The sequence below is a fragment of the Battus philenor genome, unplaced genomic scaffold (assembly GCF_028537555.1).
Source record: "Battus philenor isolate CCGP_79_NKW_IND1 unplaced genomic scaffold, ilBatPhil1.0.hap1 SCAF_19, whole genome shotgun sequence".
Classification (NCBI taxonomy): domain Eukaryota; kingdom Metazoa; phylum Arthropoda; class Insecta; order Lepidoptera; family Papilionidae; genus Battus; species Battus philenor.
This window is the reverse complement of record NW_027181681.1, coordinates 6,244,142-6,267,696: the sequence shown is the minus strand read 5'-3', so window position 1 is coordinate 6,267,696 and position 23,555 is coordinate 6,244,142. Positions and strand designations below refer to the sequence as shown.

Here is a 23,555-nt window from a genome sequence, read left to right as displayed (position 1 = left end):
GACACATTAAGTAATAACCTTCAGAGCATCTTCACTTGTCAACTTATCAATTTCCTGTTAGGACAATGAAAAAGCATTTTTCAAAATTTTATTTTGTTTTTGTCATTGCGAAATACTTTTTTCTATTATAAGGTTTTTTCTAACCAACGTTATTATCTAATGTCCATTGAATAATGAACTTTATATTCTTTATTGATTTTATAATTGTTATCGTTTATTTATTAAAACTGAAAAAAATCGACATCACAATAGTGTTCTTAAAGAAGTCCCCGAGCCTAATTTAGTCTATACAAGCCAGAAAAATTCTCACTATTAAAATCTTATACTGAATATTTTGAAACTAGTTATTTTGATGTATTTGTTATTAAGTATATTTCTAATTAAACTAAAAACTACTTTTAATTCAATAATTAGTTCATTGAGTACCAAACTTTCCTTGTCCTTGACCTTGACACGAAAGCCTCTCACGTAACTTAAAACTGGTTTTCGACCATGGCATTGTAAGAATAAATTTAGGAGAAAGTTTTCCCATGCTTCCTCTAATATAACCGGGACTACGGCCGCGTAAACAGTTCTTTTAGTTGCGCTCGAAATCATTATCTGAAGTAAATATCTTTAATCGTGAATGTGGTTTGAAGAAGTTCTCTAAAATGTTTGTAAGTAAGAAAAATTAAATATTTCGCAATTAATGTATTAATAAATATAAACGTAACAGCTAAATTTTATTCATTCCAGTAATACGCAAATGTTGCTAACGGAACTCGTTCATCTAAAAATTAAATTTTATATGAATATAACATTTAATAATAATATGCTAATAATTGTCGAGTTAAAAGTGTGTGTTGACTCAAAATGCCCACTTCAATAAAGATATTCCGAATTTTGTAAATCATTTTTATGAAATTACTGCAACAAACATTTAAGTAACTATATAAACAGATAAATATTACAAAAATGATTTTCTTTCAGTTTCTTGTTTGCTGGTACACATTAAATATATTATATGTCATGGAGGGTGCTATACTGGATCCTGCGCTATATCTCCAACCCAGTCCACCGATGAAGTCACCAAACTCAGAACAATCCTTGTGGTCCCAATCTCCACATTCAACTGTTGAATTGTTTACAGAAAAAGAAATAGGTAAATGTGATCATCTCTAACATATTGTCTTTAGAAATTTAATTTATGCAGATAAATATTTTAAATCTAGTTAGTAACAAATCTTATCCTTCTATAGCAATACCAAAACTAAAATTAACAAAGTCAAAAAACGTACTATCTTACAGATTACGAGCGTAGCGATTTATTTTTAATGGATAAAAAGAACATTCGCCTTACTCGCATAGTTTAAATAACGGAATGCTACGAAAGTGCCGTGTAAATACATAGTCAAATTTAATGTTTTGATATAATTAATATTCTACTTTGAATTGTAAATATTTAATCGCATTATCAATCTTCATCGTCTGAATGTCTGAATCACCGTGAAAATTTTGGTAATTTATAACGTTTTTAGAGGAAGGTTTGAAGAAAATGTTTTTTTTTTACACCTTTTTTTTTGAGGTATCGCATACAATTGCCTTTTTGTTCAGATTTTTAATAAAATGCATAACACGGCAATGTGTGAACGGATACCTCTAGTTATTAATAATCAACTAATAATTTTTGATAATAGCTAACTTCTATAATATAAAAACTAATAATAACACCGAAAAATGTTATTAATTACAGTAATATAATATAAAATCTAATTTATTTCGCAGTACCAAACATAAACACATACGCAATGACACCGAAGCCAAGGCTTTTTTGGCCAAAAATGCGCACAGACTATAGAATGGGAAGCATTTATATTCCGCTAACGTTCAGTGTAAGCGGCACCTACGGCAATAATGGTGCTGAAAGCAATGGAGCTGTGGGAACCAGTTACGCAAGTGTAATCGAACTTGAAAGCCCAAAAATAAGAACTAGCAATGGAAATCCAATTTCAACAGATACCAGCCATGATATTCTGAACTCCAAAGCAACATTTGTTAGAATATATGGGAGTAATAATAAACCAACTTGGAACGGATGGGGCAACGGAAAATGGGGACACTATGGTAAAGGATAATTTATCAAAAATTTCCATTTGAACATTTTTTAACCTTCGAACATTTAAGTTAAATTTTAAAAAGACTTGACAATATTATTATTCCTTAAGTGTAAATCAAACTGTCACATATTTATTGACATTAAACTTAACATATGCGGTGCAGTCTTCGAAGTTTAATTTTATTTCATATGTTAATCCAAGCGGAAAATAAATGTCAACGTTGTTTTTCAAGTTTGCCATAATAAGTATCATGTGAAGACCATAGACTACGTAACAGATGAGAGGCAATATTTTATTATTCATAAGTTATATATAATAAGTTGTATTACTATTACTCTTCTCAAAGTCTAAAATTTATCCAAAACAAAGAAATATGCTTAAGTCAACACTTTGCTTATATAACAAAACACGACCTTATTAACGTCATCGCAAAACGTTGGGTGCAATCCACTTCCAACCACACCTTTTGTAAATCTATGGAGGTAGGCCTATACCCAGTATAGGACGTCTTACAGATTAGCTTAATTTGATTCATTGGTGTTGTTCACAAAAAAATAGTAATTCTGTACATTTCCAATTTTAAATATGACGAGGCATATGATATAAAAGTTGATCGTCGATAAGTGTAAAAGTTTGATAAGTGTAAGTTTTAAAGCGTTGAATATAGATCTCAATCTTGCTAGTGCAAAAAAGCGATAAAATATTCAGAAATAATTAATAACATAATGATGACAATGTAATTAAAACTTTTTAAATTTATTTATAAAATAAATATTGTTTACTATCCAGTCCTGCAGGCTTTGTTTTGCTAGAAGATATTGGCCAGTCGCAATCTCACTAAGATAGTCAATAGGTTTCAAAAGATTTAAAACTTTCTGCTGATAAATGAGCTAGTTATACTCACACCTAAAAAGCTTTTACAGCCATAAGCAACGACCCTATGTATATTGTGAGGTGTTACAATAATTATACAAGTACAAAGCGTGGGATACTCAATACGGATTTGTGTACATTTTATTTGCATTTGCCTATAAGAAAAATAGCAGCTGGAAGAAAAAAGATCCGTATCAAATAACGGCAATCCCTCTTTCAACTATCGCAGACAGTCAACGGGAAAAAATTTGTAAACAAAAAACCCTACCGACACAAAATAGAATTTATAGAAAATAAAAAAATAACGTGTAGCATATTTTATTTAATCGTAACCTCTTGAGCTCATTCGAAGCAGACCGAAACAACACAAGCTGTCTGTTATCGTGACATCATGAGTCACATCATTCAACGGTGTAATAGTCATACTACTCACAGCAAGGATTATTAGCTACATTATCATTATGAAATCATCTCCGTTCACAACAACGATGATAGTTTTACATATTTTTGTAATAATAGATGAACTTGAATAATTACTAATAAGATAATTTTCAATTATTTCTGATGCATAGCTGAACCACCGACTATGTAATGTGAGGTAAAATTATTGTTCCTAATAGATGGACCCCGTTGTTAATGGAATTAATAGCTTTTTTGAATCATGAATAATATCCGTGAGCGAACGAAAGTAGCCCAACAGAACGGCGAATGAAAGTAGCAGTGAATACGCAGATGGCCGATAGGTCATAAAGGTTATTGAGTGGAGACCATGAATTGGCAAGCGCAGTGTAAAACGTTCACAATGGAATCGCTTGGAAGCGGCTTACATCCAGCGTCTGCCGAGGATCTTAATAAGCTACGTTCACCATGTGGGAGGATGTCTTACGCCGCGCTTATCCCATAAGTTTGGTGCCCAAGAGGGCTGAATCGCGGCTTGATACTATTATTCTGGCTAAATATAACAAGGATGAAGAATTTTCTCTTCAAAACCCTGTACAACAGGAGGATTTTAGCAGCGGCATGTAATATTTACGATCAGACGAACGCTTGTGTAATCTCGTAATATGATGGCATTAAAAATTGTATGTATGTTATATGCATAAATCGCTTATAATATTACAGTATTAATATTACACAACGCAACAAATTATAAGCATATTATACTTCACATTGCCCCAGTCATTAGCTAAACAATCATTTTCCTAGAATTAAAATGCCAATCAACCAAGTCTAGTGATTGATACAACAAGTTAGAACCTTGTAGTTAAATTGCCTATAGCTATTGAATCCTGGATTATACAAATTATGGCTTTAGCGTTCCGGCTATATTGTGATTATCTCATATTAATGACGCTACATTATTTTCGTAGTTCAATATAATATTAAATATTAACAGAAATTATAAACATGCATGAGCAATAATTTACCATAGTGCCGCCATGTTTTTATCATAAAATATCATAATCATCATTTTTCCTTCATCCATATTCTATCCTTGACTAGTCTTATAGAATATAATGTTTTTCGTTTTTGTTACTAAAACGGAAATGAACAGAAATGATGAAACGGAATAGATTACATTTCTCATTGCCGTCAAGCTAAGGACCGGCAAAAGAAACTCTGTAGTACTATTTTTTTTTTCATTTAAAAACATTATAAAATTGCTTATTTCTATACGAATACGATACGAGAATACGAATACCAAGCTATGCTGTTTTCTATGAAGTTATTAACAGTGTAGTAAACCCTCAGGCGCTTCTTGTACATCATCTGGGAGCATTTACTAACTCGATGTAACGAGTTTTATTAGATATAATAAAGGGCACCTGAAGGTAATATTGTTTCTGTCCGCATATTTTACAGAAAAACCAATTTATTTTTACTCCGGCATTGAACATTTGTATACTAGATGGTAATAGGTTATTGATAACGAAGGTGAATATATTGTTGATTACAAATAAAACCTTGTTAAAAAGTGAATTTAACTTAAGATAGCGACATTACTTTCCGGTCCCCCTAATGAGGTTGACCAATATGAGGTTCACTTTCTGGTATTTACAATTTATATATCACACTTCCGGGAAAAATTGGTAATAATTTGGCAAAAAGAACGACGAAAAATAGCAGCGACTAGCTCACTCAAACCGGTAGTCGAATTTGAATTCGAACACGCAATTATAATTTATCTCTTTAAAGTATTTGACAATAGTGGCTAGTAACATGGAGCGTTCCCACGTTTAATAATAGTAATTTTGCTAGCATCAAATCATGGCATTAATGTGTCACTTTTCCAAGCATTAATGTGTAAAATTAAAAACTAGAGTAACATACGGCCACTGATCTGCCACTCGCCTGTCATTAATAATAACCTTACTTCCTGCGCGTTGCCATTTATAAGACGAACCCTATTTTTTTTATTCCATTTTTAAATAACAATGTTGAAGTTAGCGGTTTTAATAGTTTTTCTCTCAACGGCTTTACTAACATATTGCAGCAAAGAAAATATTCATCTGTTAGAAAATGAAGTTGCAGCTGCTATACGAGCTTGTACAGATGGAGCCTCACAAAATTATGTTAATCCTAATCAACGCAATCGTCGTTCCAGTATTAAGTCCGGGCAGCACTATCAGTATCCCCGTGTAGATAGTATTACAGAAAATTCAAACCAGTATAATCACGAAAGACGAAATACCAGCGAAATTATGAATCACAAAAATAATACAAACACGGAAAAGGATTTTATGAAATTAAACGATGATTATGACAAGGAAAAGATAAATACCACCCCTAGTTATACAGATCATTTTATGCGCAACCATTATAACACAAAAAGAACCAAGAGGGACAAAATCTTCCATGAAAATTACGAAGCAGATCAGGTATATTTTGTATAAAATTTTCCAAATGGGCGCACATTGGCAATGCCAGAAGACTCCTAATTGCTAATTGACTTTTAATAACCGTAAAAATTAAAAAGTATTACAACACAAAGGTCTTTGTAACAATATTAAATTAACATAATTATGTACCTTTAACCAACTCACTTAACAGACCAGTTTGATAAAGTATAATTTTGATAAAACTAATTTGTCTTTTCATTATCACTGCCATCATTTCAAACATAGGACATCCACTGTGAGACATAGGCCGCCCCCATTGAATTTCAATTTTTCTTGTTCAGTAAAAGAGTGCGACGAACTTTTTACTGCTTTTCTTAACATTTTGCCGTCTGTCTGCGCTCAAAAAAGATTAAGTATGTCCGGGTTCGCGTTCTTTCAAGTATAATTTTTTATTCATTAACGTAGTTAGCAAAGTACATTAAAAGACATCCAAATTAGACTTTTTTCATTACATAAAAATTATTTAGAGCCTATTATCTGTTACAAAAGGCTTAAGTAGAAACGTGACCTCTTTCATCTGTCACCAAACAGTAATACGTGCACATAATACCATTAATACACATAGTGCCATACAACAAAGATATGTATTCACCGAAAAGACAATGCAGCATTCATTCAAGTGCGCATGCCTAACGTAATGAAAGAAATAAAAGAAATTGAGATTCTACAATTTTATTTTTAAAGATGCATTGTACGTAACTCTTTACATTTTTATCGTTACTATTTCATATGACGAAAAGTACCGTCCCAGTCCCGACCCGAATTCATCATTACTTTTTCATAATCATTATTAAAGAAAAATACTCCACGTTGCAGAGTAAAAGGAGCAATCAACTTCAGAATAAGAGAACAAGTCCGTACCGTACAAATGGCAGATGCCTATTAACTCATCTTTAGCTTGGTTATTTTATTGGTTAACGATAGAACCAATAAGATAAATTATGTATTTTGTGATATTAACTATGTCTGGCGAATAATGTAGTGTTATTTACTAAAATCATTAAATCTCGACACGAACAAAGGTTGAAAAAAATTGTAAAGCACTTGCGTAATAGGAACTATTACCGCAGAACTTAGCACTAACAATCATATAGGCCATTGCAGGTCCGGCTTATGTTTTTTGATTAAAGAAATTATGTTTATACAATTATTAATCTTTTAAGATAATTAATTGTTCAAATAAAACTTTAAACAAAACATAAAAAGGAAGAATTTTTACTCCCTTCCTTTATATCACGCTTTTTTTTTAAACGTTATTCTGTATAACAACACTAATAAATTGGTAAGGAAATCACTTTAACACTTTATAATTCGTAACTTACGAACATATTTCGAAAACGAAATGATATTTCACGTCAACAACATATTAGCAAAACTACGAACTTTTAATATTAAATAATTGTTGAATTGTATTTTCAATGCTAACCTGATATTCCAATTATCTAAAGCTATTTAATCAAAATTGAATGAACATTTGTACTAACAATCTGTGTAAGTTCGCATATTGATAGAACAAAAAAAAATATACTAAATAATATTTACATCTTTCAGTGTCTCGACCAATGTGTATTCGCCAATTTACATGTGGTAAGTACTCATGACGTAACTTATTTAAAATATATCAAACATATAACATTAGTTTTTGCAGGTTGATGCACGGGGAATTCCACGAGAGACCGCTTTATGGAACAAAATTCAATCGTTTATCTCGCCTCAACATTTACAAAGTTATTTGCAAGATCAGGTCAAAGCATGCTTCCAAGACCTTCAATTAGGTAAAATGAATTATTATACAATTTCTGTTTTTGCAATATGTAATCTATAAAGATTAAAAGGTTATCGGTGTAAAAAGTCTAAAATAGTGAACTAGTTTATCAGCAAAAAGTTTTAAAGCTTTTACGCCCATTCCAAAAACCCTCTAAGAGGAAATTACACTGAATTTTTTTTCTATTAGAATGCGGGAGGTCAATAACTTTTGGCAGTATAAAATCTATACGTACAGATAGTCAACAATAATTCATTTGAATCGTGGTAATCCGAATTTTGAAAACTTTTTTTACCTTGTCATCATTATGTTGTTTATAATTTCCGATACCATTAATTTTTAGTTATAATGTGTCTTACATTAATTGACATGAAACGAGGAAGACATTTTTCTCTTTAAAACATTTAAATCTATAACCAATCATGCTGTATATAAAGAAAACGCATCATTTCATCAAGAGATAAATTTAATTATCTTTTATTACTATAATCTTAGTTATTAATATGCATTACATAAATAATATTATTTATACATGACTACTGAACACAATTTAAATATATCGAAAAACACGAAATGTCAAAATATCTGCTAAAATATTATGAAAACGGTTGGTTGATTGTTGGTATAATTTTTTCAAAATAAGAAACGTTTTAATTTCAGAAATCGAGGATAAATGCTCTTATTCGAACAGACTTGCAAGCTGCTTAATGACGAGCATCAGAAATAGGATAAAGGGAACTGACGAGAACAAAACAAAACAATAAATAGCATCTGTTTAAAATTATTTCCTATTCTAACCTCATAATCCATTTTTTTGGAGGAGATATAATATTAACCATAGCATTAATAATAACCCCTGTAGATTTATGTTTCAGTTAACACAAACATTACACTTTAAAACAATACACTTTTAAATTGTGTCGCTTAAGAGTATTAAACCCACTGTTTTTAATTCATTAGTCACAGTCCCACTTTCTATTATAATTATGGTAAACATGATTTAGGGGACTTGAGTCGGAGAAATGCTCGTCAATTATGGCAACTGTTTATAGTATGATAAGCGCTAAAAACTAAAGACTCGAACAATAATGGACGGCCGATCATTTACCATTAATCGAAATTCCACTAGATTTGTTTAACACGGAATTTATATGATTAAGGTGATCACCTGATCTAAAGTGGGACCACAAAATGCAACTTAACCTCACGCACATTACCTTGAGTTAGGCCAATATTATAGGTCACGGAGAAAACCTAATATTTTTAAGTCGTTTTTTTTATTACCCTAAATATTACAATAACGAGTATAATAAATATTTTCTATACACTATTTCTTAACCATTTTGTTTGCTGTTATGTATCGATATAATACTATATATACAATATAATACTGAAATAGACATAAATAATAGTTACCTAATAAATAATTGTAATAAGTATTAGGCAGCTACCCAACAACTGGCATTCAAAACTCGCTTTAAAATCTGAGGAATACTGACATCTGCAAATTTTTTAACGTACACATGGCTTGATAGTGTTGAACGCGTATGTACGTACTGACATGCTTTTTGGTATCCTAAACATTTATGAAGTTAATACGGTTTAGGCAAATTACATTCGATATCGTCCAAATACATAGTTACAAGCAAATAATTACATAAATATTTTTTATTTGCTTGTAAATAAATCTATTTATAAATACAATATAACAGGGTAACCGGGGTATGAAAACGGTTGAGGATGATATATAACTGGTTTCTCCAAGCTTGCGTTAATCAATTCGTTAGGCATAAGCTGTTTTGGTAATTCTATTACCGAACACATTGCCATCTGAAAGTAATAATTATCTATATGTAAATGAGTGGGTAGAAAAATGAAAATACGTATACTAACAATATTTTAACTTTTTTGAAACTTTAAATGTCATTAGTTTTATAGTTACTTGTAAAGTTTCCTTCTTTTTTTAGTGTTAAGTAAAAAATTAAAAGTACATTTTAAATAAATAGTTTTACAGCATTCGAGTTTTAAGTTAATCTAAATGTGTAGGACTTGTTTTTTCACTCATATACATGGTTATTACATGTTACTTTTAAGTTTATGGCCGGCTCTTCTCGTCAGATTAACATTCCGAGCTAGTTGTAGATTACTATTTGTAAGGATAAAATAATTGACTATTCATAAATGTGCGTAAATTGCCTACCTAAAGATGTTTCGAAATTTGGAAAGGATTAATTACGTAAGTTGGTTTTCGTGTTCAAAGATAGTAATTTAGCACTTTCTATGAAATGCAAATTTTTTTATGACAAGTAGGCAGTTAAACTAAGCCTACTCAAATATTTGATTAGGAACCATTATACTTATGTATATCTATGAAGATGTACTATTATATCCAAACTCATAACAATTTCGTATAGTTGGGTAGCAAAAAATAATATTTAAAAACTTGATACATCATTACATTTGAGTGTATTATTATTTACACTCAGACAACCACTTCAGTTCATATACTACACTCCTCCTTTATCAATGTTTGATAAAAAATGTCACAGCAACTTATAACCGTGGCAATTTTGACAAATGTGCATTGTATTGAATAAATACAAATAATGAGACAGTGTAGATTATAAAGCAATGAGCAGTCGTAGCCTAGTGGAAGAGGCTGAGACTTACAATTGTAGGTTGCGGGTTCAATTCCCAGGATACAATCTTATAAATTTAGTACTGTACATTAATTATAAAGAATTGTCACTGCTCTCAAATAAATATCCAAAGGATGGGCAGTAACATACTAGTGCTGCTATTGCAATACCCACCTACCAAGTGTGATGATTATGTTGTCCCCCTATAGATATCTTTGGAGAGGCCTATTCTCTGCAGTGTGCATCTATGGGCTCAAATGCCTAAATAATGAAACTAAGATTTAGGTATTTAAAAGGATTACATCCAGTAAAACCTTGTTAATATTAATAATCATATTAAATAGTTTTTCCCCATTATAAAATATACCATAAAAAATATTTCAGGTTCTAAAAAATTAAAGCATTGATATTTTTAGTCTTACCGACAATAGAATATGATTCTGACAGTAAAATTTTGGTAGCAATAAATGGATTAGGAGTGTTCACTTGATGGTAGAAGAAGCCTATTCATAAGTGTGTTGCAACCAAAAATATTGGCAAATATAAAAAATATTTCAGTTTAAAGACTTAGTACTTGAGATAGTTACTATAATACATCATGCACATGAGTAAGTAAGAGTAATAAATATTGATACTTACTTGCAGTATAAATAACTCAAAGGCATATAAAGTGAATAAAAATTTTAAATTACAATTGCATAAAATATTGTGTAATATTTTCATTTTCTTGATAACAAAAATTAAAACGAAAGTAATTTCATACAAACATTTAATCTAGGCATTTTATGACCTAATTATAATTGGTAAAATTAATTTTTCAATACAAAATTATACATATCAGTGTACTGCCGGAGCCAAAATGGATAAAGTCAAGGTGTTCAAAATAAGTGGTGGCTTATTTGTACAAGCACCAGGCAAGGCTTGTATGTGCTTACACCATCTACATAAATGCAAAAACGATTCGCGTTCTAAAATACCAAGAGATTCCTGAAAAAAAGAAATTTTTGTTAATATAATCTTGTTTAAATCTAGTTAAAAAAAAAACATTTCCTGCTAGCAATTTTTTGTCTTTAAAAAAACAGCTATATATAACTTACGAAGTTCATGCCTTGCAAAGGGTAACTATTGGCTGACATCAGTGGATGAACTAATGAGTCTATTCTTTTTATCTTTGACATTGAAACGCCAACATTTATTATATTTACATAAAATATATTTCAACACAGAAGTTGAGAGACTAATTTGTTCATCATCATGTCACTATGTCATAAATTATTACTTTCTCTAAGTTTATTTACTTTTTTAATAAAAACAAATATATTTACTTACTATCAAAGGGTACAGAACATGGTAAGCAGCAATATCTGTTACAGTTACAGCTGGTCCTGCTAAGTATGTATTGTTTGCTAATGCCCTGTTAATGCCCTGAAAATAAAACAAACATACACATATTACTCATACAAACATTTCATATTCATAATTTTACTTACATATTATCATAGAAAATAAAATACATAAATGAAATAAGAGAACTGTCTTGAAATAAAGTGAAATAAGTATGTAATATATTATATAACAGATATTAATACAAACTTATTTATAACATTTATATTTTAGCAGGTTATGCAGCCTATTTATTATCTAAATCATTTAAATGAAAACCCACTATTCTTTTAATTTATTTATCATATGTATCCCTCTGAAATATAATAAAAAAAATAAATAGGGAATTTGAAATTGTAAACTAAATGATATCAAATAATGTAGCAAAAGAAGAGGTGAATGTGTGTAAGGATTGTGAATGAAAGGAAGAGCACAAAAGAGAATATATATAAAAATATAAATGAAAGAGGATGTTGCAAAAAAGTTGTGAAAGACGAGAGAAGAGATTGAAAATAAAATAGTAACAATGAAATAAATATTGCTAAACAAAGTCCCTCTCTCAAAAATGATAGGGGAATGAGAAGCCCTGAATAATGGGAGCCATACAAAAAAATCTTGTCAAAGTTGTTGGAAGTCACTAGATGCATGCTGCTTCACACCAATCATATTAGAAATCTGTAGGTGGGCTTATGTCCAACAATGGACATTTAAACAACCTTTAATCACTGAAAAACTAATTATTATTTGATAAATTATAATATAAACATATTGATCAAATACACGAAATGTATATTATGCTATTACTTATTAAACTTTGTCGTAAATGTTACTTCTCACATTAATAATTATTACATACTATTTAATCTTACCTGTAAAAAGTTTTTACTGAATGATGGATTAGAAACGGCTTGATTAGAATACATTGCCAAATGTTCAAGCCATTGATAGCTCAGTAAAACTTGTTCTTGGCTCATTTTAGTACCACTTTTTGATGCCAGCCACAAAATAATACTTGCAAATCCTTCAACATTTTCTTTATCAATAATTGTGGTTAGTGTCTAAAAAGTAACAATGAATTAAAATGATAATCGTTAAAACAAAAGAAAGGTTTTAAATTAAAAATCTTACGAAGCTATAAATTTCTTCCACACTACAAATTTCATACTAGTCAAAGGTTTTTAAGGTTAATCTAGTGTTCAATAATATTCTTCGAATATAAAAATTTATACGTACTTTATCTGTATTATAACAAATAGAGCCTACGGAGGTGTTTAAGTATTTACCAACTGATTTTACGACATCCATCGTTTTTCTTGTTTCTTTTGGAAATAATTGATATTATACTTATAATTGATATTTTAATATGTTATACTTTAACTTAATTTCTGTATTAAAATACAAATTTTAAATATTCTCAGTCGAACACCTTATTTCATATCGTCATGTACAAATGTGAATGTAAAATATAATGAAAATGCGTTAAAAAAGCTTCAATGCCAATATTTCAGGACTTAACGTTAGTTTTTTTTTCTGTTGACATACATGTCAAAAGGTTTTAAAATATGAAACAACAAAAAATACTTTTTTTAATAAATGTGCTTAAATCACGCAGCAAAAAATTAAATATTTGCTTAGTTCGCACCTAATTTTTACAATACAAAATCATCCATATTAAATTATCTATCCACATTATACAAAGTAATAAACAATAAAATAAATGTTGACTAAAAATAAATAAATCAGAATATGTTATATTCCAATATAGTTTTAAAATTTAACTAACAACTTTAGGTTGTACAGCACCTCTACAATTAGGATTACTCAAATCATAGATAATGACTGTGTTCATTATGATTTATTCAATGTCATTCATTTGTCAAACTAGTATTTATATAAAAAATAAGATAATATTTTTATCTTAAATGAAGTTAAACTGTATAATAATAATCAATAATAAAGTTGAGGGAAAACTAACAAGAGTTTAATATTAATACGCACTATTTGGATATTTTGATTGACAAAGAAAATATGAAGACGACTATTTATTCAAAGTTAACATTTCTACGAATCGTTTCATAAAACTATGAAACCTTATAGCCTGTGACGCAAAAGTTATTTTCTTTTTAACTAAAAATAATAAAATTCTTTTTAAATGTTGACTTTATGTCACAATTACTTTCAAGTGTCTCCTAATTCTAAAAACAATAAGGATGTTATTACACATTATAGTAAGAAAAAATTCGCATTTGGACTTTTTATTTTATTTCTAGTAGCTGTTCTATGGGTAGTTTCATCAGAACTAACTAAGGTAAATTTTAAAAATTCCTACGTTAATACTTTGGCATTTAAAAATCAGAAAGCTTGATAGTGAGTTATAATAATAGTTGTAGTGTCAATAAATAATTATTTTATTTTTGTTCCAGTATATTTACATAGAAAAGAAATTTGAAAGACCTTTTGTTATTACCTATGTGCGCAGTTCACTTTTATTTGTTTACCTCATTGTGCTGTGCTTTTCGCCTCCTACAAGAGATCCATGTCGTCCTGCAGATTATACAGTAACTATAAACTTTATTGTTATGTTTATAAGAAATTTTAAACAAATTTAGATGATCTGCATAATCTTATCAAAATGTAAACAAGTTAAATCTAATACTAATTTGTTTTAGCAATTATTGGAACCCACAGCTGAAACAGACGATGAAAACTACTACACAGAACCTACAAGCAGTTTGGTGAGCAGATATAAACTAGAGAATGTTGTTATAATAAACCTCTCTTTTTTGAAATCATTTTCTGTAACATGGCATATATCTATGATTTTGCCTAAAACAAGACTGAGCCAATGTGGCAAATTTTCCAATAAATCCTTTTTTTAAATTTATGGGCCCAATAATCTTTGTGAATTGTGAAAACAAACAAAAATTTTCTAAGGGAAGAATTAAAATATTAGATCATAGTACCTTGCACTATGTGACTTTCATTTATACCCAAAATTAAAAGTAAAACTGTGGAATATGGTTTCAAGATCCTAAAAAAGTGGTGGCTGCATTCATAAATGTTATGCAACAAATGACCAAAGACATGGGTCTCCTGTTTTTTACAATGTTTTCAAAGGATGTAAAGATACATAGATTGGTAGGGAGACTATTTGGAAAAAGTTATTAGTGAAGCAATGGCAATCAAGTCAATAGGAGAGGCCCAAGTCTAGACTCCTCGGGAAGCTCTTGATTTTTGCTACCCTAAAAAAGATCTTAGGCTAAGCACGGTCTATATCCTTGCACCTTGAACAAGCGGAATCTACAAATACCATTTGGGTAGCTGGTTGTCACAAAGAAATAATAAATAATTAAAATAATATATCATTTATTAGTTGGTAATAGTTTATACTATCATTTTAGTTTGATTTAGTTTTGAAAAATTGAAAGTTTAATTTTTGGCATTGTTTTTGTCAACTTCATATCATTTCGATTAATGTATACACTTAAGAAATACTTGTGTTTATTTTCAGGGAGACTCCACATTTGTGCCTGTTAGAGCTGGTGAAACCACTGACAGTGATGACACAGCTCCAAGAGCTGTGCGTTTTAACAAAGTAGCAGAGGTGATATTACAGATTTTTGCATACAATTAACTTCATAAAGTCATTTAAGTTTTATTGTCTACTTTTATTGTCTTGTCATCAGTCAGTGATTGGAACATTATTGTTTTCCATGGATGAACTGTACAGTAGAGTCAATATTAACTAAAATGTGACAGTCATTGTGTCAAGCATGTATCACTACTATGTGTAGTTCTATTACTTTCATGATAAATACAATTTAGATAAACATTACACTTGTTGAAGTTATTGTTTAATTTAAATGTACATTTATCATTGCTTCAATAGTTATTCAGTAATATATTTACTGATAATGTTTTGTCTTGTCTATGCAGGCTAGATTCACAACCAAACAACACTGGACTCGTTTTAGAAAGGGTAATGATACATAACTAAATTAAAAAGCTCATTTAATTGTTTATCAGAACAATTATGTAATGGATAGTTATGAGTTTGTAAGTTAAAATAGCATTTGGCTAACTACATGGCACATAGAACCAAGGACTGGCAAGTGCAGCATAGAATGTCTTTATGGTGGACAGCTAACCTTTTAGGACAATGGAAGACACTAGATGTAGGCATCACCTTCAAACCTGAAAATACCTGTCTTAATTATATTTATGTTAGGATTTTGGCCCAGCGTATATTCCTTTCATCATAGAAAAAACCTTTTAATTTGGTTTACAAAAGGTGTTGATGTTTTGGATTGTATTTTGATTATTATTGATGAATGTAATTGAGATTAATGCATAAATTACTCAAGCAGTTTATTAATTAATTATATCAGTCATAAATATTTTACATCCATAAGGTGGAGAGACAGCCTTGTTAATTCAGAAGAAACTAAGCTGCTTCTTACTGGTCCTATTGGAAATTTATGGATGGGGCCTATGTTCCGCAGTGGACATACTAATTTTAAAATTATTTAATTAATTTATTCAGAAATGGATGACTTTAATTGGCACAATTGAGTGTTATAACAATAAAAAATTCTTATCAATGTATCAGAACTTTTTAAAGGTGTGAACAATATGCACAATATTTATTATGTAACTATAAATAAGTAAGGAAACTAGGTTTAAGATGTGATAATTAGTGGTGATGATATTATAATGAATGTGTTTGGATGTCGTATACGCTTTCACGATAGGTTCGCGTAATGTCGGCAGCGATGGCCGGCGAGGCGCTGTTGGCGCGGCTCTCGTGGGCGGCTTCGGTTCGAGCCTCAGAGCACGCACAGCGTCGTGCCGCTGCTGCCGCCACCAAACGACACCTACGCCTCGCTTTGCTCTTTTCTGCACCGGTCAGTGTATGCTAAAATATGTCAGCTCTTGGGAAATCGAAATAAATTACTGGTGTGAATATTAATAATTATTATTCCAACATAAAATTCGAGAAATCCAAATACCGAACATATATAACCGGCGTCTTAAGTATTTTTAGGAGTGCTGTCATACGTGTGTCATTACATCTAACTTCGATACACATATTTTGTACTTTTATTTAATGATTTCAATAAATATGATTTTTTTCAATTGCGGCTCACAAAAGAGCTTGGCCACCCCTAATATATAGAAAGCTACGACCGGCTCGGAATGCTGATCTGCTGAGAACAGCGGGCCATAAACTCAACAAGTGCACTTTTCAACAATATTTGATGTGTGCATTATAACATCAAGCACCAAGTTCCACATATTTCAATCAACTAAAAACTCTTAACTTTAGATTTTAAAAGTAAATAAAATGAAAGGTCTTAAATATTACATCGGGGAACTTTATTATAAATACATAAACTAAGATCCATGAAGCATTTACCTTTTCAAAGGTGAAATTTAGAAGTTACGATTTAATTTTTATTACTTGTTTTTCATGTATACTTCATTATTTTTAAACAAGTTTTTAAATTGTGGCGCATAAATAATATGGTATTAGATATGTAATAGAAAACAAGTGATACAATGCCAATTTCTTTGAAAAAAGTCTTTCTGGTAATCTGCAGCTTTTAAAATTCAGATTATGACATATGAAATTATTTTTATTTAATTATTGTCCCCGCTGACTTTGTACTGTCACTTGACTTTGACTGTTTGTATTTGGCTATTGCATTCTAATTAAAAATAACGTTTATGCATGGTGTATAATATTTAAGAAATTTTGTTTCTTGTATAATTTTGTATAGTCAATTAAAATTTATTTATAAAAATACCTTTGCATATTTGTTACAGTGGTTTATATCGAATTATTTGTACCGACTAAGCTTACTGCACACGTCTTCGAGTTCAGCCATTGTGTACACCTCAACAACAAGCGCATTCGCGCTGTCTCTAAGCGCAATATTCGCGCAATCGTCGGCCGACCGATTCACTGTTTCTAAATGCATTGCTGTCTTACTAACCGCAGCTGGTCTTGTAAGTATATTATGAAAACAAAATATTTATCAAGACTCACTTCACATCAGACTGTAATTAAATAATATAAAATATATATGTATACACTACATATATGTATATATATATATATATATATATATACATATATGTAGGTAGAAAAATGTATATATATATATATATATATATATATATACATTTTTCTACCTAGTTGTCATCTTTGCCCAAGAAACACAATTATAAAGAGTATTGTATACAACTATAGACCAATAACTATAGATATTCTGCTTATAACTTACTATGTATTTTTAGGTAGTATTAGGATTATCAGAGAACCATCAAACTAATTGGACAGCAGTGTTGTCAGCGCTAGGTTCGTCTTTGTGTTACGCTGTACATTTACTGCTGTTTCGGCAGGAGCTAAGAAAAGGTGACGGTATCAACTCGGTTCTACTTATTGGTAAGTCAATTAAAGACAATACTCTGATTGTATTTTTGCAATTGTTAATTTAGCATTGTCATAGCTATTGAATGTCTGCAGAAGAAATTCGTTTCATATATTCTGTAATTTTATATGTTTTGTGCCTGCCAGTACTGGTAGTTCACACAAGCAAAGTAATAGAAATTTTTACAGCAACAATTTAATAAACGTATTTAAATTTAAGTAGACTGCAAATCTGCTGATAACCATCTTTTGCACATATTATTTACAATAATGTGGAAAATCCAACTATAGCACTATTTGTACATAATCATTTTAATTTTTATCTATTATCGTATATATTTCGTATATTATCTATATACGAAATATGTACGAATTCGATATATACGAATTATCCTGAGATTGGACAGCTCCACGCATAGAACCACTATCGCAATAAAGACTTCCATCCCATGTTGAGTAATGGGGTTTTCAGATTACTGCTACCAATCACAAACACAGGTTACGCGAAACGTTTTAATACAAATATGTCTGCTTTTGTTCACAACAGAACTCTCAGATATTGCCAAGATATTAAACACTGCTCTGTATGTGAAACCAAGTTTAAAATAGTTATTATCTCTATCATCTGATGAGACTGAAAACACTTTGAAAGCAATAAAATAACAGTTGGGTTTCTTTTCTAGAGCTTAAATTCAGCACTGTTTTTTTTACTGTGTATATCTTATTTTGTATGTTACCGTGCAATCTAATCCGTGAATGTGACTGCTACTGCCCCTTTGCGGTGCAGGCCTTGCCTAGTATGAGGATCAACAGTAATCACGTTGGCACACTTACATTATTATTAATCTGGTTTTATACTATATTAATAAATAAAATATGAACCATAAAGCTTAGAGATTCTAATTTTTTTCGTGGAATTAGAGATCAGGTAACAACAAAATTCTATCCACCGTTGCGAGCCGTTAAGGAGTCGTAACGAGGGAGATTATATTACTTATCTATTTCATCTCAATATATATTCAGCGCTAATCAATAGTTCGGCTGATATTTGAGAATTTATGATTTTTTGGATAACATAGTTTTTTTTAGAGAATAATAATACAATGTATTTGTTAGGCCTACGTGCGGTCGTGATTTATTGCTTCAAATTAGGTGAATTCTTTTTGTATCATCTAACCGCAATTGAACATTGTTGTATGAAATTTTAAATTTAAATAACACTGCGAGGATTTTTGTTTAAATCGAATATAAACATACATTTTCAGGGGCTGTAGAATAAAAAAATCATCTTAATTAGTACTAAGGTTCATTTAAAATAATCCCTAAAAATTTCATTTGGATATCAATACTAAAAACTGTAATTGAGTGAATGAGCAGCGAAATTTTAGCATTTTGATTAAGTGTTTTGTTTAGCTATTTATTTGAGTGTCTAAATAGAAAAAGATAGTAAATTATATGTATACATAATATGACAATGTTGTCCTAGCATAGGCGCCTGGATAGTCATGTACCGACAAAAACTTTAGATACTTATAATTTTAAAATTCTAAGGACTGTCATTGTAATAAACAGAATAGGAAAAAATAAATGAAGACGATGAAACATACAGATAATATTTATTTCTTTGTAGGAGTAGTCGGAAGCGCGTGCGGTTGCATAGCGTGGACAATGGGCGGAGTGTTGGCAGCAACGGGCGTTGAAAAGGCCGAGCTACCGTCACCGAAACTATGGAGTTGGCTTCTTCTAGATGCCGTGCTCGGACCCTTGTTACTTGACTCTTTGTGGATCTGGTAAATTTTATTTTATGAAATAACCGTAATACTTATTTAATGTGTACAACGTACGGCCCGTCACTGGGTTGATCGATGACAGACAGGGTCACGAGAAAATAGGTTTCTAAACGTAAGCGACTGGTCGTGAATTATGAAATTCAGTTTTATTTAGTGTAATGTCAGTTTACACTAAAAGCTCCTCCTTTATTAAGATTTTAAAAGAAGTCTCAGGATGTTATAATCTTAGTAATTTTGACAACTATACACTATAAATAAATCCAAATAATGAAATAGTGGATATTATAAAGCAATTAGCAGTCACGGGTTCGATTCCCAGAATACAGCTTATTAATTTCACACTTTGTGCATTAATTACAATGCAAAATTACGTACCTTAATAACACATTGCGATCGCCAATCCCCCTGCTAACAGTGGCGTGTTATATTCGCCTGCCGACCCCCCCTATCTTTGGGGGAGGTATTTGTATTACAGTGGGCGCCTATGGGCTGAAACGACGACGACACCGATATTTTACAATGTCCACTTATAAGCATAAAAGTGCTCCGACTACAATGACCAGCTTTTTTATATTGTCTTTAGGTCCCACAAGGCAATCTTTATACACCAACATACGATTTAGTTGTTATATTGTTAACAGGGGCAGAACACTGACTTCTTCCAAAGCGGCTACGTGTATGCTTGCACTCAGCATACCTCTCGGAGCCTGTGTCGAACTATGGCACGGTCAAAGCGTCTCCGGTGCATGGCGTTTCCTAGCCGCACTGTTTTCAAGCACGGGCTGGGTTACAGCGTGTCTTGACTTGCCTAACGTAACAGCACCCTTAAACTGGCTCACGGCGCGTATGAGAGCCACTGACGGCTTCTCGTGAGTACATTTATAATATTTACAAACTAATACCAAATAAATTCACAACATTGCCAATATAATTGTTGTGTACATTTGAAAATGTAAAAAAATACGCAATTATTTATAGTTTGACCGTTCGAATCGGCCGGTTTGTACCGTCAGTTCTCCGTTAACGCTCGCGGTGGCGCTTATCCAATTTTTTTCCTTAGCCCCCACCTCGCCGCGTTTTTCCAAAGCAATGTACAGCGGTGTAGGTAGCTCTATAGAACACCTCTACTACATCTTATAAATATTAGAATTGTCTGCCGCGTATAATGTCCATAACAAGCATAGGCTGTTCAAAATTCGCGATAACCATGACGTAAAATTCCAAGCTGTAAATATATTGGAATAAAATAAACAATTCTTCAGTGAAATTATTTATTGATAAGTCAGATCAATGGTTTCCAAAGTTGATCCAGGTTGACACTCGGAGGTTAGCAGGAAACTTGACATAGGCGTGACAAAAAAATGATGGTCCTTAATTTCTAAACTGGAGTCCACTAAAAATAACCTTCTTTCAATGATGAAGAACTAAAATGTTGGCTTGACTTCACCTATCAAAAGGCAGATAAAATTTTAAGAAGCTCAGCGGATATAATAAAAACTTAATATTTCATATTGAGTAGGCGTAGAGGATAGTGAATATGAGATTATCCAAACTCAAATATCATTTTCTAATTCTACTTTTTATTTTTCAAGTACTATAAGAAATATTGCTGAATTGGATGAACAGTCGGAAGCCCTGATGACAGCGGATGAACCCACGTAGCAGTCTGGAACACTTTCATTGCAATTTTCTTCTACATGCACGAACATTAACATGTGAACATATTTTGTTATTCCTAGTCTGTTACATGTAGCATTTTTTAAAATAATTTAAGCTAAAATGGCGCTTATTTAGTGAAACACATTAATTATTTAAACAATTATAACAGGAATATGAGATTTCCAGCACAAAAAACGTAATCAAATATGCTAACTTTTATGGGTTTCATAATTTCATTTGAAATTAGGCTTGTACATTCAGCATCGAACAAAGCCTAAATCGATTAAAATTTTAATATGTTATTATTTAAATACGTTGTTGCTTTTAAAACAAAAGTCAAAACACAAGTCATTCCAAAATTGAAATTTAGTAATATAATTTGTTATCAAAAATAGAAAATATTGTATAGTTTTAAAATTTTAGCAACAATTATGTTCTAATGATTTTATATTTTTAATATTTTCGGATCATGTTACTTCATCTGGTCATAAAGAAAAAAATCTTTGTGTAGTACTTCCAATGTTATTATCAACTTCATTAGACATGATAGTTATTAGTACAAACATGCTTTGCAATGCCGAACTAGTATTTTTAATACATAGTAACCAAACCATGGAGAGAAACCTGTTCACAAACATTTTAATTTGAAAAATTAAAAATAAAATTTCAGATTTGCCTCTCGCTTTTTACAAGGTAATCATTTAAAAGCTATTGGATTGTCACTAAGTTTATCCCACAAAGGTTGCCTCCACATTATGAATATTTGAGAAATTATATAAATTTATTATTGTTAACAATGTAAATCAAAAATTAAACCACATTAAATAATTGCAGTATTATCAGTTCATCAATATATTACAGTATTAGAGAAATCTTATATGTGAGATAACTTATCTGTGACGATATAACACTTGTCTTTGATTAATGTTGCCTTATATGTGCACTAATTATTAGGTTATTCTCCTCCAGATGATTTAACTATTTATTAATTAATAATTGGTACTGATCTATGTTGACTACAAAAAAAATTATCATGATTAAAAATTGTTATAGTTCGGGTTATTATTAATAATGTCTAAAAAAAATTAAGAATACTCTCTGTTCATTGGAACCGTTTAGTTTTTGTACATTATTCCATATTGTTAGTGTTACTCTATACTTATCTTCCTATGAAAACATTCTCAATAAAAGTATAGTATTAGTTTTTTACATGTAATTGATAATTTTGTGATGTACCTAACAATTTTTTGTATTATTGACCTCTTCACTTTATTTTTATTAATATTTTAATGAATAAAAACATAAGTATGGACAAATGTTTGCTGTTGATATAACATGTATATCATCATACATTATTAATATTGTAGCTGCTGTATTAGATGCTACAAAGACCTATCATTCAACCTTTATCTTTAACAGGCTTTGTGCGAAAATGAATTCCTTTGAACAACCGTTTTGTTTGACATTGACTTGGGTTCAAGAACCACAACTGACGGCGCACGTCGCGGAACGTCATAACAACTTAACACTGCATTGACAAACACCAAACAATAAGCTTTTTAATGGCGTGACTGCCTGAGTCTTTTATGATTTTTTTATTATTGTTGTCGCGCCTGAAAACCCCTTCCATTAACTGAAAGGGACCTATCATTTGGAATTTTTTTTTATCAAACCTATATATAATAATTTTATTTTCTTTACTATTACTACGTTCGTAATAGTACTAAGATATCCGAGGTGCAGCTTAAGTGCATTTAAAAATTCATAATATTTCCGTCGATGTATAAACAACCATGTAATTTTCCAATACCATCGCCAATCCGGTAATATAATAGAATGTAGCGACCGGAGTCGATGTTCGCCAGACCTGGATAAAGTTTAGGCTAAGCGCCATCTTTTCCTTATCATTTCGAACCTGCTAACTGCTAATGTCACTTTGATGGTAGTGTAGTCCAATAAATAAATATAAACATTTCGTATGAAATGCTTTTTCTTCACCACATAATTATTTAATGTC

The 23,555-nt window shown here is 30.8% G+C and overlaps 3 protein-coding genes across 3 annotated transcripts; 2 read left to right on the top strand and 1 right to left on the bottom strand.

Moving 5' to 3' along the window:
• Window positions 1-5,404: 5,404 nt before the first annotated feature.
• On the top strand, window positions 5,405-8,398 carry LOC137921668 (odorant-binding protein 59a-like). Its single transcript, XM_068764477.1, has 4 exons — window positions 5,405-5,848; window positions 7,421-7,456; window positions 7,518-7,644; window positions 8,295-8,398. Exons 1-4 carry the CDS (start codon window positions 5,405-5,407, stop codon window positions 8,396-8,398), a joined length of 711 nt encoding a protein of 236 aa, XP_068620578.1.
• A 2,630-nt stretch (window positions 8,399-11,028) lies between these two features.
• AIMP3 (aaRS-interacting multifunctional protein 3) lies at window positions 11,029-13,158 on the bottom strand. Its single transcript, XM_068764411.1, has 4 exons — window positions 12,890-13,158; window positions 12,526-12,714; window positions 11,603-11,698; window positions 11,029-11,260 (listed from the first exon to the last, which is right to left on the bottom strand). The coding sequence occupies exons 1-4, from the start codon at window positions 12,959-12,961 to the stop codon at window positions 11,111-11,113; spliced, it is 507 nt and encodes a 168-aa protein (XP_068620512.1). The 5' UTR covers window positions 12,962-13,158; the 3' UTR covers window positions 11,029-11,110.
• A 401-nt stretch (window positions 13,159-13,559) lies between these two features.
• LOC137921407 (solute carrier family 35 member F5) lies at window positions 13,560-22,842 on the top strand. Its single transcript, XM_068764158.1, has 10 exons — window positions 13,560-13,964; window positions 14,080-14,214; window positions 14,326-14,391; window positions 15,168-15,260; window positions 16,408-16,560; window positions 17,483-17,665; window positions 17,957-18,104; window positions 19,720-19,879; window positions 20,521-20,748; window positions 21,472-22,842. Exons 1-10 carry the CDS (start codon window positions 13,809-13,811, stop codon window positions 21,539-21,541), a joined length of 1,392 nt encoding a protein of 463 aa, XP_068620259.1. The 5' UTR covers window positions 13,560-13,808; the 3' UTR covers window positions 21,542-22,842.
• The last annotated feature ends 713 nt before the right edge of the window (window positions 22,843-23,555 follow it).